This window comes from Malaya genurostris, chromosome 3, assembly GCF_030247185.1.
Source record: "Malaya genurostris strain Urasoe2022 chromosome 3, Malgen_1.1, whole genome shotgun sequence".
NCBI lineage: Eukaryota > Metazoa > Arthropoda > Insecta > Diptera > Culicidae > Malaya > Malaya genurostris.
This window is the reverse complement of record NC_080572.1, coordinates 185,731,458-185,748,630: the sequence shown is the minus strand read 5'-3', so window position 1 is coordinate 185,748,630 and position 17,173 is coordinate 185,731,458. Positions and strand designations below refer to the sequence as shown.

General features: G+C 37.7%; 1 protein-coding gene across 1 annotated transcript in view; it reads right to left on the bottom strand.

The window, feature by feature from the left end:
- The window catches only part of LOC131438034 (nucleosome-remodeling factor subunit NURF301), a 41,127-nt gene that overhangs the window by 3,025 nt on the left and 20,929 nt on the right, over positions 1-17,173 (bottom strand). Inside the window, exons 8-10 of the mRNA XM_058607813.1 lie at positions 15,221-16,472; positions 14,998-15,146; positions 14-440 (exon numbers count right to left, since the gene is read on the bottom strand). Of these exons, the coding sequence (XP_058463796.1) occupies positions 14-440; positions 14,998-15,146; positions 15,221-16,472 (1,828 nt within the window). The remainder of the gene's footprint in view (positions 1-13; positions 441-14,997; positions 15,147-15,220; positions 16,473-17,173) is intronic.

The window sequence follows — 17,173 nt, the reverse complement described above, 5'->3', positions numbered from 1 at the left end:
AAATAAAACTCACTTTGTTGAATGTAGTCGGGAGTCACCACAAACGAATCATTGTCGTCGAGTTTCCTGTTATCATCATCGTCATCGTCATCCGAAGCATTCTCGCCTTTAGCCGCTAACTGGGAACTCTCCGGGTCCTCATTGGTCTGCTCCAGTTGCATCTCCCCTGACGTCGACTGCTGTAGAGGCTGCAGCTGTACAACATTCTGTTTGTTGATATTACAAGCCAGCACTTTCTGCAATTCTTTTTTGACTATCGGATTGATGGCAGCAGTGCCACTACCGTTGATGACAATGTTGGACAGAATCTGAGGTTTGCTATCGTTACTGCTAGTGCTGGCGGCCGTTTTGATCGTCGTTGTTGTACTGATCAGCGAACCGGACAGTGGCAGTTCCGAGTCCTCCGCCGTTGGAGTCGTCGTTGATACGGTCGAGTCGGCCTGTTTTTATAGATCGGAGAAATAAATGGGTGACTTTCTGTTTCGTTTTCCTTCCTGCAGCTACAATTGTTTTTTATTACAATTACAACGATGTTCGAAAATTCCCTAAACCAAATGAGTCTTAATATTTTCATCCCTTATCTACCCAGAAACGACCAACACGATATTCGACAATGGAGCAAATAATTCAATCGTTGAGTCTTCGTTGAAATATGACAAAGGTAGAAAAACTATTATTTGGTAACAAACACAGGGAACGGCTACAATGACTACTTTTTCAGTTTTGAACATATGCCAGATGGAATTCTTTGCATCATCACCTGGTGCATTTTTTGCAGAAGAAGATGACAACTTGTATCTACTTCAAGTCAGGAGAGGCAGAAATAGGTTGTCAACAATCTCTCGAAAACCATTTCCCAGAAAAAAAAAAGCAACGAAGTAATTTCCCCAGAATGTACCATTCTTCAGAAAACCATCGTCACGAAGGTATCTATTAGTAGAAAGACATACTACAGAATGTACCATTCCTCAGAATACCATCTCCCAGAAGAAGCAAATACCTAGAAACGGTTTGCCCATAATGGAAAATAATACAGAAACAACATAGGAACAGATCTTTTACCAGAAAAGTATCTACTAAAATCAGGCGCGTATACATGGGGGGAGAGATTAAACCCCCCCTTCTCCGAAACTTAAGAAATTATTAGGGAATACAGGGGTTAGACCGGACACGTTGTTAAACTGGACAGCTTAAATATCGCCCCCGCAGAAATCACATCTGTCTATTTGCGGGCGTTTGCCCGGATTACCCAAAGCTAAGGGCCATCCCTCAGTTAAGTCCGATCGGGCGGCAGCGAGATCGGACAGCAGGTCAATAAAAACGATGAAACGTAGCCGCATTAGACCTTTCAAAATCGCAGTAAATTAGAACAAATCCTATTCAGCATGCTGCTGATCTGTTATGTCGAATAACTATTATGCCAAATAACCATTATGCCAAACGGTATTATTCCAATAATAATATTCTAAGGACGAATACCTTCGAGTGAATGGTTTTCTGGACTTTGGTACATTCTGGGAATTTTTTTTCTAGATTTTATTACTTTCTAGAGTTTGTATTTCTGGAGATTATTACGTTCTGGGCAATTAATTTCTGGGGGAAAAGCTGCGGTTTTTTATATTCTGGTGAATAGTTTTCGGGGAAATGTTATAGAATCGCAGAAATATTATGAGGGAGTTAAAAATTTTTATTACAGATCATCAAATTTTGCAATATATAAAACATTTTTACAAAGGGGACGGAGAGGTTAGAGTAAATAAAAAAGCAACCAAGTAAGCAAGTTTAGTTTCTCTCTTCCGAAGATCACAAATATTTTCCTTTCTATTCCAGTAATAATAAATATTTGAAACTGGTATAGTATAGCACATTTCACATCATAGTAAAAATTTTAGAAACTTAGTTAAGAAATATGAACGATTACGAAGACGAATTACGGGGGTAACAGAAAGAAGTGTTATATCATAAGATATTTCTAGCAAATTTTCAAATATTCATTCTAGTTGTCAGGCTTTGCACATTTGCTCGAAAAGTCTCTTCGAGTATAGGCATGCGACAGGGAATCTTTTCCCTCAGTTCATGCGAAGATGTTTTGTACTCGGTGTTAGGCGAAGCAATTTGTTCCGAACCGTTCGGTTGGCGTACCATCGGCGAAGGTCGAGTGAACCACATTCGATTCGATGCTTCGTTGTTTTAAGTTCTTGCATCCTGGTTTTGAAATTATCGATGCGGTTTCGTAATAAGGACCTAAATTCACTTCACTCGATTTTCACCGTGTAGTGATACCGGTAATAAGGGCCACTATACTCATTGGGATTCAACAGCAACGCAATCGGATAGAGCCTTAACGAATATTACACTAGGAATAACAAAAACAGAAAGAAGATAATTGTTTGGCACCTATCAGAATTCTTCGAAGCTTCGAAAATATGTGGATATTTCGTGATTCGTACTAATCTGTGAAACGAGTGCCCTACGCATAACTCAGCAAATTTGAGGGTGAAAATCGGTTCAAAACAAATTTGCCTGCGGCACACGTACTTTCCAACTCCGGAATGTATCTCAAAGAACAATTATATCCGTACGAATCAGATAATGTATGAGCCATATTTTAGACTGTTCAATAATTATACGTGTGTTGTTACTTATGTATTTAGCCTTGACAACACTAATGTCGTTTTCGCTTGATGCCAAACCTAACCCAGTTTCCACCCTAACTGCTGTCAAACCGTTTATTTGAAACCAGTTTCGAACCTAGTTTCAACGTTGTTGAACTGAAAATCGAGTCAGTTTCGAACCTGGTTTGCCCAAACCCCCGTTGCTAAGTGCGAATCCAACACAGTTTCATGAAAAGTGTTTGTTTGATGAAACTGCCCTGGGTTAGTTTCAGTTTTCTCAAGCGAAAATGATATAAGTGTTGCCCGGTGGATTTGACGTTTTCATCATAATGTTTAACATTTGCAACCATTACCATGTTCAGAACATTCTGTCATTTGAGCGCTATTTGTTTTGTTTACAATGAGTCGAAAATTTTGCCTCAGCAAATAAAATGGAATTGAATCGTGAACACTTTCGTAGTTTATTACGATTTTTGTCGTGGATCAAGACAAGAGTGCTTCGATTAACTTAGTTCGACTTTTGGCAGTGTAGCACCTCCTATGCGACTGTAAAAAAACTGGTATAACGAATTCAATCGTGGTTTTAATTCGCTCGCCGATGAATTCAAAGAAGGTCGTCCAAAATCAGATGACTTCGATGCTGTGAAAAATCTGATAATGGAAGATCATCATGTGACGTACACTGAAGTCTATTTTTATGCGAATTTACGTACCGCATAAAAAACCGCATAACTCTGAAAATTCGCATAAAGAAACCGCATAACTCTGAAACTTCGCATAAAAAAAACCGCATAACTCTGAAAATTCGCATAAAAAAAGTCGCGTAAAAAAACCGCATAAAAAAGACCGCATAAAAAAAGACCTCAGTGTACTGTGAAATGGAGGCAGTCTTGGGCATTACTATGAATAGCTTATCTCGGACATATCTCTACCGTTGCTTTAGAGGATCGTAAGATCGTCATTTCTTACTGGTGTATCACCATTTGTTTGCCAGAAGTTTTTCGTGAAATAAGGAAAACAAACGCAAGACGCAAAATCATTATTCATCAAGATAATGCAAGCTCTAAAGACTTCTATTTGTTCCCTTCCGTGAAAAGTAAGTTTTGTTTATAAATAGGGTCTGAGAGATTATGTTGAGAAACTGTGTTTAGTCACATTTAATTAAAACGAAGTATGTATGATTATCATCATAACACAACTTTATACTAAATCCATTTGCACGCCACCGTTTTGTTTGTATGTGAATGGAGAGTTCAGTATGCACACGACCCATTGACAAATTAAATACATTTTTAAGCGTAAAATATTGAAGCTCTCGAATCAAGTTAGATGAGGCAAACCCATCAACAAATCACCGAGATACAAGCGCTGCATATTAGACCCGAAAAATCTATCGTCGGTAGTTCTCAACTGGCCTGCTAGTTACCGGAGAATCAAAATAAACTGCTACTAGTATTCAACATACTCAAGTGAATTCGGTATCAACACACCATACCAGGGTGGCAAGTGAATTAGCGATTTCAATTTCCCGGTTTTTTCCCGGATTTCTCGGGGCGCGAGACTAAAAATTCCCGGTTTTTTAACATGTCCAAAAAACATCGAGAGTTGAGAAACAAGTATTTTTCGGGTATCTCCCTGGAACTACGATTAAAACTCTCATCCACAGTTTGTCCAAACGTTCATCTTCTGAACTAACAGTACCATCCAGTCCAATGTATTCCTTCTTTATTTTGTCTTGTACTTCGCCAGTAACTTCGATGTAGCAATAGGAATAAAACAAGAAAAATATCTCTCCAACGGTGATGAAAGTGATCAATCTTGCATTTCATGAAGAAGCATCAGAATTCTTGAAATTTTCTTGAAAAATCAACACATTTAAACTTCTTGCTTTTTCCAATAATGCTCTTAAGCGCAACTTTCACATCATATTCGACGTTTATTGGTGGTGTTTTGTAGCTTTCCAGAAATATCATCAGTTATTTGATAAATTAAATTTAAAGTCTTACAATTAAAATTAAAAAAATTATTTTTCGAACTATTCAATCTTTTTCAAGACTACCACTAAATCAGTCTTTTAAAGGCTATCTGGAAAATCAGTCCTTCTCAAAAATTATGCAAGTTAGGAGTGTATTCTAGAAATGGGCGAAACCGTTCATTCAAAGAACTATTGAAAACTTGATAGTTGTACCGAAAGAATCAGTTCTATTGAACCGTTCTTTCGTTTTTCTGAACCTTTGTATGTTTCTTCGAAAATAATATGAGAGCTATAAATTATATTTTGTAGTAAACAGATTCAATAATAGTGAAGTCTTTTGGCATGTGTTCTACCAATAGTCATTCTCTTTTGTATACATTTTCAAAGTTCGCGAACTTCTACCAGATTCCTCAAACCAGCAAACGTTATGAAAGACTATTCTATTGAGAAGAAGAGTGAGCTATCATTCTTCAATAAAGAACTCCAGTTCACTCAATCTTCGAGGAAAACTAGTTCTTTTGGACCGTAAGCGGACTGACCATCTCTAGTGTACAAAATTCTTCTAGAATTCTTAAAATGTACGCTTGTCACTTTGGAAAAACAACAACAATCTATGCCTCTAGTGACTGAGATGATCTAAATTTGATTCTCTTATCATCGACACTGAACAGGCTCTTCCGAACTCTGAAAACCCAGTTTCAGCTGTCAAAGAAGGAAATCAAATGCTTCTTGCAAACGGTCGGTGGATAAAATGAAAGTCGACAGCTTCGTCGATTTTGTGAATCCTATTGAAATCAATTACCAAACAAGTATTGTCACAATTTCAAATTACTGAGACAAATTTTGGTGAAATTAGTGGAATTTTACCAGATGTTACTTTTACCATTATACATACTTATTCTGAAATTTGAAGACAAACACTAGAAAAGGTCCTAAGTGCAAATGACAGTTCCTCTTTCTTTACTCTTTCTTTCGATTATTACGGTACTATATGAAATCCTTCTATCTTACACTTTGCATAGAATAACGACTGAAACTATCAATTTTCGATTTGCTTTTTAAAAAAATGTTGGAAAATACAGGAATACGCCGTAATAATTGGAAGAGAAAATAAACAAAGAGAAACTGTCATTTGCACTTGGAATCTTTTCTAATATTGGTCGAGATTTAATAGAAATCCAGCAGAAGCATCTAAATTATCCTTATTTTTCATTATGAGCATTCATTGTGCTGTTACTGATGGCAAGTAAGAAAGCTCTTATTGATTTAAAATTGCTGAGGTGTTGGCTCCATTTTCAATGGATTGTGCACCATTGAACCTGTGAGGGACAATAAGAAGTTTCAAAACTTGTACTGAACTCCTAGTTCAAACGCAAAATGGCCTTCATCTTTTCATTTGTTGTATCAGGAAAATCATGATGCTGAAAATCGTTGCTAAGATTAGGACTAGTACATTTTTTCCTGGATTTGCACTAGAATTCCCAACATTTTCCCGGTTTTCCCGGTCACTTGCCACCTTGCCATACGCATACAAAAGCAACTATCCAGAGCGAGCGAATGGATGTAGCTTTCAGTTTCGTTGTCCACCACTACTCAAGCAACGTTCCTCGCTGGCAGCCAGGAGTTAACTAAAGCAGAAATGTACTCAGGCATATATTTATAGATTCCCTTTTGAGATATAGTTCACACTGAGTAAATCGGACGAGCGGATTACATCATTGACTGCGACTGTGATTTGTTCGTGAAAACAGGTTAATTCAAACCATTTTTTAAATGAATGCAATTGAAATACTAAAACGACGATACCCCATAAGTTCAAGTTAAATGTTTCCGAATCGATTGGTAGTTGAATTATATAAATCCACCAACAAATGACTGAGTTATCAGCGTTCAAAATTATACAGAAAAAGGTAACGCGGTTAGTTTTTATATTTTTCAAATTGACACCCAGCCGTGTATAACGAAGAGTAAGTCATTTTTAATGCCAAAATATTATGAAAATTGGTTCAAGCATATGCAAAAGTATATTGATCATCTAAGAGAACAATTGAAAAACAATGAACCCATTATCGATCAAATACAATACTGTTTCCATTTTTACGCTAAATACACGATTTTTTAGACAAAAAATCACATATCAGAAAACTCACTACAGAAAAGTTCAGCACTGATTTTTGAGAACGCGATTCTAACTGAAAGGGTTGAAAGGTGGTTAATAAGCGAATCAATAGTGGTTATGGCCCTTATTACCGGTGTCACTACACGGTGAAAACCAAGTGAAGTGACTGTGACCCTTATTATGGGTATCACTTCACGGTGGAAAGCAAGATAGAAAAGTAATCCAGAGATAAAAGTAATTACTTGGATGAACTTGATGTCATTATGAACATCACGCCACCAACATTTTAGTGAAAAAAATAGTTTTTTCCACCACAGTGATCACTTCACTATGCGTGATAATGGTAATAGGTAAAATCAAGTGAAGTGACATGTAAGTGAAGTGAATGTGAAAGTGGAAGTGAGAACGGTAATAAGGGCCTATGTATTTGAAACTTATTCGACACTATCTTAGTGATGGAGTAATATCTTTTAATAAAAGCAGCAAGTGTTGTAATTAATAATAGTTAGAATGACAATGAAAACATTAAGAAAAACCATCACAAATCATATTATGCAGCTGATTAAAAAATATGCCAACTTAGCTTGAATAACGTACGCAGAAGTAACAGGAGCGCAGACTACCGCTATGCCAATTCAAACGCTGCGCCTACTGTGTGTTCGAGACATGGTGACAATGCTGCGCTCCTGTTACTTCTATGAATCCAATTCATGCTGATTATGTTTAAACTGGATAGTGCAATGTAATCTGCCAGCTGGAATCAAAGCAGCCTTTCGTCGCTATAATCACATGAATGTACATGAAATTGCCAAAATCGAAAAAAAAATTTTGATTCCAAAAGTCTGAGATTTAGTGTCATCTCGAGAAATTTTTTTTTAATCGACTTTCTGAGACTTACATCTTATATTAAATTTCTAAATTTCAAAGTCTCAAAAAGTCGATTTTTTTAATTTGTTTTTTAAAAAACACTAAATCTCGACGTTTCATGAAATTTGAAGATTTTTGAAACCAAAAAAAACTTTCGATCTCGGAAATTTCATGTACTCCCCCCCTATGGTGCTTTTTCAAGATCGAAAATTTTCAAACTTTATCGCTGGGCAGCAGCAGCGTTTGCTAAGAAAAAATAATAATATAAATAATATAGAACGTGTAAGTAGTGTTGACAGCTTTGATGGTTAGTGTTCGAAATTTCAAGTGTTCCCGAACGAGAGTTGATCGAATCATACAAGTCGAACGGAATAAAGAATGCAAAATTGGAACTCGTACGAAAGTGTAGATTCGTTCCAATACCTTTCTATAGAGACACAACGTGTTATATACTATCGACTCAGCTCGACAAAATCGGTTTGTGTGTATATGCGTGCACCTTTTTTTACAGCGCAATTTTCTCAGAGATGTTTTTTTTTTCATAACGGGTCGTCTTCGACTTGTCTGATACAATCTGCAGAAAATGAACACAGAAATAAGATGTTTGACAAAATTTTCCATTTTTTCATGCCATTTTTATGTAAGAGTTTTTTTTTGACAATATACTCACAATCGTGGGTAACCAGCCATTGTTGATAAAAGGAAAAGTGGCTTTCTCAGTTATTGTCAAATAAATTTTCATGAAAAAAAAAACATTTTACTTAGCCAAACGACAGCGCTTTTCAACAAAGACTGTTTTCCTATGATTGTAAATTGCTCCTTAAGAGCAAATTCAGTAGCTGGAAGTTCTATATGGAAGATCTATAATAGAACAGAAACTGGAACAAACGTATCTCCAGCTTGCCGTTCTAGTTTTATTTATTCGACCAGTTCTTCTGTCAAATTGAAAACTGGTCTACGATGCCGTTCTATTTTTTTTTGTATATTTGAAACACGAGTAAAACACTGCTGGGGCTGCCAGTTTTTCTTGTAATAAAGTCCAGATTTAAATTTTGTAGCTGGCATAAATTATGCATCAAGAACTAAAACACTACTGAATATGCCCTAAGCTCCATATATGATTCCGGTAAACCTAAATTTTTTAAACTTACAACTAAGAACATCCCCTCAAACGAAGTTAGGTTTTGCAATCCAAATCTAAATAATTTGTTAGAATTATATAACAATATAGCCACCGCAGGCAGGACAGTCCAGTTTACAGCACATCATACTTACCAAGCCTCGTATCGATGAACAGCAGCCGGGGTCAACAACGAATCGGTGTTCAATTGGGGGTGAGGAAGTAGAAACAGAGAGACCCTAGCATAAGCAGTAAAGCAGCCACACACCGTTCCAGCAAAAATAATGAACCCTGTTACAACGCTTAATGTAGAACAAAAGAACGCACTCTTGAATCTTGATTGATCCCGGCAGACAAAGCAAATTAACTTCAGATTAGAACCCTGATTAGAACCAGCATTATCTTAAATGTGTTTTTTCAACGTCTGCTACGGAACTACAAATGCAATTTTTTATGCGAAGAAACGAATAATTCTGCCTTTAGCTTAAGTTCAATTTAGTTTCAATTTCAGTGAAACGGAGATACTACAGTTATTCTTTTTTCGAATATGGAAATCAACAAGGTCAACAATGATGATTGATACACAAAGTAAGTTACGAAATAGTTTCTCCGTTGCCGGTTCGTTAGTTTCAGTATGAATCGATGGAAATTTTGTTTGTGATGTACGATTTTTTTGTTGTTTTTTCTTTTGTTTTGGAAGAAACGAAGCTTACAAGAACTTAAACGTACTACTCTCTGTTTACAACAAGAAAACGGGAAAAAATAAATTAAATTATTTCTGATTAATCAAAAATACACCATTTCATCGTGCTTTTGTGTAAATGCTTGGCGCTATGCGTTTGAACACTTTCTATTTGGCTATACTAAATTGAAAACAGTACCACGTCTCTGGCAACGCGACAACTTGTACTGCTGCTAGGTGTTACCGATTGGTTGTTCTCTATGGACTGGTTGTCGTTCGTCTCCAAAGAGGAGAAGGTGACTTCCGAGCCGGAAAAGGATTCGAAATTTGCAATCAATATACTAGTGAGTGGAAATTGATTAAACCAAAGGCATTATCATTGTTGCGCGATCAATAAACGATTTTTTTTGTTAATTATTTGCTTGCAGTGTTTTTTACTGTTTTGTTTGTTTGCTATTTACTAAACTTTATTATTTTCATCGTGTCTCATTTTCGTTTCTGAGTTCGTCTTTTGCTCACATTGTCGTTAATTGGATCAAATGTGAACTCGATCAACAATATAGATCAGACGAGGGGCCTGTTTAAACATTACTTTGCTGTTTTCGTTGCATTTTAGTAGCGTGTGGCTTCTTTTCTCTTGCTAGCGGAATTATGTACTCAGTTTTACCGTAGGGCAATTGTAATCAAAAGAAAGAGTGAAAGCGAGTTTGTTGTTCGTTTCATATGAAAAGTATTGGATTTTATTATTTCCTTTCCTTCATTTCTCTTCCGTGTACAAAGTTGTTTGCTTAATCAAGATACAATTGCTTGAATTGAACTTTCATTGTAGCTGGGAAACAAACTGACCAAATAAAAACGATGATTAAGCCTAACTCGAATGTGTGTTGCCTTGCTTGATTTTTACTCTGAGTAAATACAGTAGGCAATCGATCGTTTAAAAAATAATAAATAGTAGTAACACTAACGAAACTAGATTCGTTTTTAACCGCAGAGTATAAAACCAAAGGGGAAATCAATCTCTGAGTGATGCTTGATAGCAGATTTCCAGCATCGAATCTACTTGTTTTGCTGTTCCTTCCGAAATTATTAATCGCGATATATATTTAGAATGCACAATGAATAGGTATATTTTCAATATTTCACCATTTGAAACTTGCCAAAGCGCACGTTTTGGTATCTCAATCGACGATAATTTAATTTATTTTTTCTCTTTCTTTCAAACAATTTGTTGACATCCTTTTTTTCTCTCACTAGTCACTATCTTTTATAAATTTTTGTTTCAGTGTGAGTGTTTTTTTAGTGTTTGTTTTAACTCTACTAAGGTTATATTTTGCTGTTGTTTTGATCGATTTTAACAATATCGCTAAGTAGGAATTCGTTAATCGAATTAGTTAGACGCTAATCAATTGTTAGGTTATTTTGATATCCTAGTTATAGTAGAGGATGGATATTGACTTTGTTTACCGCTAAGTTTCTTAGTTTCTTACTTTCAATTAGATTGTAATGCCTCTCTGGGATGTGTGTCTTTGAGTAGTCGTACGACGGGCTACCGCATTAATGTTATGTGTTGGGAACTTACATTTCAAGTATCTACGCAAATTAATCGCCTAAAATAGTTGGAACCATTTGGCCCAAATTGTACAGTGGAGGAATGATCAATAGGCTGATCGTCGGATAGCGACAAGATTCACTTGATAGTCAATACTACATGGGCAGATGGATCAGTAATAACAGAAATCCTACATGCAGCAGTTTGTTTGGTCTTTCAGTCTTCAGATGTTCAGGCATGTTCGTCATGGAATTGAATTTGTTAGTAGTTTGCGAAAAGAAAAAAAGTCAAAAACAGCTCAAATTTCAACAGTAGGATTTGAACTTTTTGGTAAGCGTGGGGAAGAGAGATGACAAACTTGGATTTTCAACCTTGGATTTTAGTCTAGTCGCAGTCTGTGTTACGTTTAACCAAAGTGAAGAAATGTATGTTCATTAGGGTGCCAAAAAAGGTAATCTATGAATTTCAGAAACCGATAGTGAACTATCATTTATTTCATTTATAATTTCGAAAAAAAACTAAATCTTTACGTCCCATGCATTTCTAAGTCGTTAGCAATCAAAAAATGAGTTTCGAAATCGGAAATTTCCAGTACCCTCCCCCTTTGGTGCGTTTTAAGGTAGAAATGGAAAATTAGTGATCTTCAAATTTCACAAACCCACAGTGCCCAAAAGTTATAGCGCATCGAAAAACTTCCTAAGCAAATCGGAGCATCGGAGTGATATTTGATCGATATCGGAAATTTTATGTGGAGAAAGGAAGTACGGACTCAAATTGGGTTTTTTAATTAGAATTTTGGACTAGAACTACTTCAATGTGTATTGTTTACATTGTGTAAGTAGCAGTAGTAGTTTTGCAATCGATGCGAAGAACAATACCGTTCCAAGTCTAACTGTCCCATATAGATAGGAAATCCTATAGGATATGGGACAAAATTGCGTAGAACGGCAGAACAACAGCAGCGTAAAATAATTTTGCGCACGCACCTTGAAAATTCGAATCTCTCTCATCGTATCATCGACAGCAAGCTGGTAACTGCACAATGTACGGTATCTCGTGTTTGAAAGCGATACAACGCTGGCGGTATTTTCAAGAACAATAAATTTAAATTTAAAATTAAAAATTAAAAAAGATTTTAAAAAATCGAATTGACACAAAATCTTGACGTTTCATGCATTTCTACGACATCTGACTTTAAAATATTTGGTTGATTTCCGGAAATTTCATGTACAGGAAGTACGGATTTAAATTGCGTCACTTTCAAACGGCTACCATTTTTTACACATTGAGTTTTTTATTTAGAATTTTGGACGAAAACTACTTCAATGTGTATTGTTTACATTCTGCAAGTAACAGCAGTAGTTTTGCAATCGATGTGAAGATGGAGTCGGTAAAACAGCGGCGACGTCAAATAATTTTGCGCACGCACCTTGAACATCCGGATCTCTCATCGTGCCATCGGTAGGAAGCTGAGAATTGCACAATCTATGGTATCTCGTGATTTAAATCGGTACAACGATCGTTTAAACTGTTGATCGGAAGGAAAAATGAAGAGCATGACGAGACGTACGTGAAAGCATACTTCCGGCAGCTTCCGTGACTTCTGTTTGTCACTCCCCGTCATAAGTTTGATGTCTCAGAAGACGTTAGAAAACAGAAGATGCCAAAGTTTGTCAAAAAAATACAAGATTTTGTAACCAATTTGCTGATATTCGCACTCAACAGGTACGTATATATGAAGAAATACCTTCAAAAGCGTCCACTTCTGAGGTCACACAATGGTGCTACGCTTTTCTGGTAGGATTTAGCCTTGTGCCACTATTCAATAAAATTGAATAAAATTGGAATTGATATAATATTAAATTTGGAGATGATGTAATATTTAGGTTAGAATAAAAAACAAATTTTGTGCCGAAGTTTTAAATGTAAGTTAGCTTATTGTGAAAAGTCTGTGAGATTTCAAAGTTGCATAGTTGGTGATGAGGAATTTCATGAAAAGGAAATGGTCCTGTAAGCGTTTGATGTCTCAGAAGACGTTAGAAAACAGAAGATGCCAAAGTTTGTTAAAAAAATACAAGATTTAGCAATCAATTTGCTGATATCAGCACTCAACAGGTACGTATATAAGAAGAAATACCTTCAAAAGCGTCCACTTCTGAGGTCACACAATGGTGCTACGCTTTTTCGGTAGGATTTAGCCTCGTGCCACTACTCAACAGATGTTCTCGAGTGGTACAAAGCTGACGAGCTGAACTTCTTCTTCTTCCTTTCTGGTTGGCGTCACCTCACTTGAGATGACGCCGAATTGATGGCACAGCAACTAAGGCTATATTGCCAGTTAATTTTCGTTTATAGTCCAGTGGACTTTCTTTTCACTTGACTACAAGCGAAAATCTCGCTGTGTGGCTGCGTTGAATCGTCAAAGTACGGCTGAAAATCCTTTCTTTCTTGCGAAATACTCGAATTTTCCCCGGACTAACACGATGCAACGTGCTCACCCGTTGAGAGTTTCACCGGAAGTCCGAGCTGAACTTCGTGCCGAAGGACTTCAATCCCCAGAATGCACCAGGAACTGCGGCCAATTGAAACGAACTGGGCCATCATGAAGTAGGGTGCTTCGAAAGTAAAATCGGTGGAAGAAAAAGATTTCCAGCCGACGTACGTCGTACCCCCTGATTTTATGAGTACTGCTAAGATCAAGGTTCGTGCATTTCGATATGGTTTTGCAATTGAATAAAGCGAACATGGAAAAAAGTTAAATAATATCTTTGATTCGATTTCCTGAATTTTTTGAAATGATCGATTGAAACAGCCGAATATTTTCGTGTGATGCAATTCAAGTCCATACACCCTTCAATTCAGTGGTATTCCGATATCTTGCGGGTTCCGACTTGGCTCAAATTTTGCATAGGTACTAATGTTTAGGTACTAAAGCATGGGGGGCACTTCGATGATCACCTATTTCCTCATGCAATCGATTGGAACCCTACTGTTCATGTTATTCAGTGACATGGAGCTAGGAAAAGCATGATAAACATATTGGAACTTACATTAGTTCTAGAAGTCTTCACTCTCACCTGAAAAAGTACATTTCAGACCGGTTGATTGATAATTAATTAGTCCATAATTTTCACTCCGATGAATGTCATTTGTTCTAAAGGACAGAAAAAAATCCGACATTTGTCATCTCAACTATCCGAGGACACCACAGGATAAGGAAAATTCGAAGCCTAGAAGGTACGCAGTCGGTGATGTTGGTTAATCTCATTAGGAAGTAAGTAGGTTTCATCCAATTCAAATTTCGGTCCACAGCCAGCTCAACGCAAAGTTTTGGTAGCACATTTGGTTAGTTATGAGTTCTGTTCAAGGTGTTATTCAGGATAGTTATATGATCACAGGGTATAATTAAGACGTGCTTATATATGACGAAACCATAAACGGAATGACACTAGATATTAAAAACTAAGTTCGGGATAGGCAATAAACACCGTCCATTTTTTTGCTTTAAATTATCGCCAATTGGTTGCTATTCGTTTTGTTAAACAAAAGTTTTATCAGTACAATTTTTTCACAATTTTTGCACGTCAACTAACGCGTTACTTGTCTCTTTACATGACATCTCGTTACACACATTTCTAAACAGTATACAGTAAAATGATCAAACTTTAAATCCTAACAAATTAAAAGATAATAGAAACGTCCCTGATTTGCCCACACAATGAATAAAAATCTAAAATCTCACGTCTGAAACTGTAAAATGGTCGCACAATTATTTTCCACCAAGTTTGCCTCCCGCGCATTTAGAATTTGTTCCCCCCCTGAAAATAAGCTAGTCTAGAATATGTACAATACTGATATAAGTGCACTATATACAGCGACCCTAGTCTCGTTTCGACGTACCACGTACAAAAATGGTGTGAAACAAAAGTACGTGGCAACTAACACATTCTTCCGAACGGTGAATAATAATCGCATTTACCACCATCGCACATTTCCATCCAAAACCTTCGCGTCAGGAACCGTTCGAAGTAAAACCGCTAAACAAATACACTAATCTAAAAACGACTTACTTGCTGGTGAAGCTGTATCTGGGTCGTACCGCCGTCATGTTTGATCTGAACTGGGGCCAGCGGAGGTGGTTGAGCCTGCTGGGACGGCTGAATAGCTAAGTAGATTTTGGTTGGCCCAAGTACCCCCTGTTTGCCATTGGACTCTTGTGCTGTTGGGAGAGTAGATGAGAAAAAACAAATGAGAAAAAATCGGTTGATTGTTACTATGACTAAAACTGTGTACCTTTCAACAGCTGTTGCTTAACTTGCTGCTGTACCAAGGCCGACTGTTGAGGCGTAAATTCGGACCCTTGCAATCCTTGAAGCACTATACGAGGTCCTTGCTGTGTCTGTATTACTTGGGCAGTTACGCACTTGATGACCGTTCCCGGGGGTTGGCCTTGCAGTAATTTCTGTTCGACAGGATCCAATGGTTGTTGCTGTTGTTGCTGCTGCTGCTGCTGCTGAGATTGGGCAGCGGCCAGCTGCTGGAAAGTGGTTTGTGACCCACCGGACGCCGTCAATGTCTGGTGAACGACATTTGCCTGTGACACAGGTTGTTGCTGTTGTACAACTTGCTGGATGGTTGTTTGTTGCAGTGGTGCCGCTTGCACGACTTGTTGCACTGGTTGAAGTTGTGGCTGGGGTTGAGCCGGAGGTGGATCCACCGCATTTCCTAGAGGGATTATTTGTGCAGTTCCGTTTGGCTGAGTTTTGATATGAGCTACGACTTGCGCCTGGTTGTTGCCAAGCGGTCGTATCAACACCTGCTGGCCATTGAGATTGGCCAGCTGTAGCTTGCCACTGGACAATTGCTGTGCAAGACTTTGTCCCTGGGAAAGTGGAACAGGCTGAGTCTGAACTGTTTGCACCTGTTGTTGCGGTTGTTGTTGTTGTTGTTGAGTGACGGGTTGCTGAATTTGTATTTGAATCTGCTGTGGTTGTTGCACTTGCTGCGGAGATGCCATAATCTGATGTATTTTCTGAACCTGCTGCACTTGCTGCTGAATTGGTTGACTTTGTTGAATCTGTATCGGCTGGTTGCCAATAATTTTCTGTCCTCCAGCTGCATTCAATATGATACGCTGGCCGCCGATCATTATCTGCTGTCCTGGGGATGCTACTATCTGTTGCACAACCTTCTGACCACCTGCCTGGTTGATAATAATCTGCTGAGGAGTTCCAGGGCTGGTGTTCTGGATGAGAATCTGTTTCTGTATGGTTTGCCCCGTGGGTGTAGTGGCGACCAGTAGCTTCTGGGTTTGCACCGGGCTTTGGCCTGCGTTCTGTTCAACGACTACCTTCTGGCCGGTACCTTGCAACAACTGCTGGAGATTCGACTGGGTTACGACCTTCTGCACTTGGGTCTCGGGTGCTGTGCTGATAACCTGACCACTGGAGGTGATAATTTTCTGCACCGTGCCCTGTTGATTGTTGATGATTATTTTCTGTGGCGTGGCCACCGATTGCTGGGGAGTAGTGCTTGTAGCTTGGACCTGGAATTGATATAATAGTAAATTAGGAGATAATGTAATATTGAGGTTAGAATAAAAAACAAATTTCGTGCAGAATCATATCTTCTTTAAATAAAACTTTCAATAAGTTTTAAATGTAATTTAGCTTATTGTGAAAAGTCTGTGAGAATTCAAAGCTGCATAACAGCACCTTTTACTGTCAGTTCGCCGAGGAAATCATTTAGGACCAGCCGTATTTTTACTCTACTTCAAGATCCAAACTTCGAAGCATCACACTTCGTATCGCTACTATTGAGAGCCTGTATTTATTTTATCGTGAATACGTCTTATTTTACTATGGAGTGACTTATCATGTAGAATAAAATATTTTTCGATCGCTAATATCCCGCGAAATATTCAATAATAAAACAACATTCTTTCTCCATGTCGTTTGAAATGTGATCAGCTTTGGTGAAATGGAAAACATGTACGCAAGAAATGGATATGAATGCTGGTTCGAGTCCTGCTTCAGTGCGACTTGTTTTTCAAAAGACATCGTTGCAATGAGTTATGTAAGAACTTCGGCTGAATACTACAGGATTTTCAAGTAAGAGTCGATTCGACAAGCAGAAACTACGCCATTAATGAAAATGGAACGATACTGATCATGAACAACGTCTTGGGTTTGCTGATTGGATCCTTGAAATGCATGAAAGTGATCCGCAATTTCATAAAAAAATCAT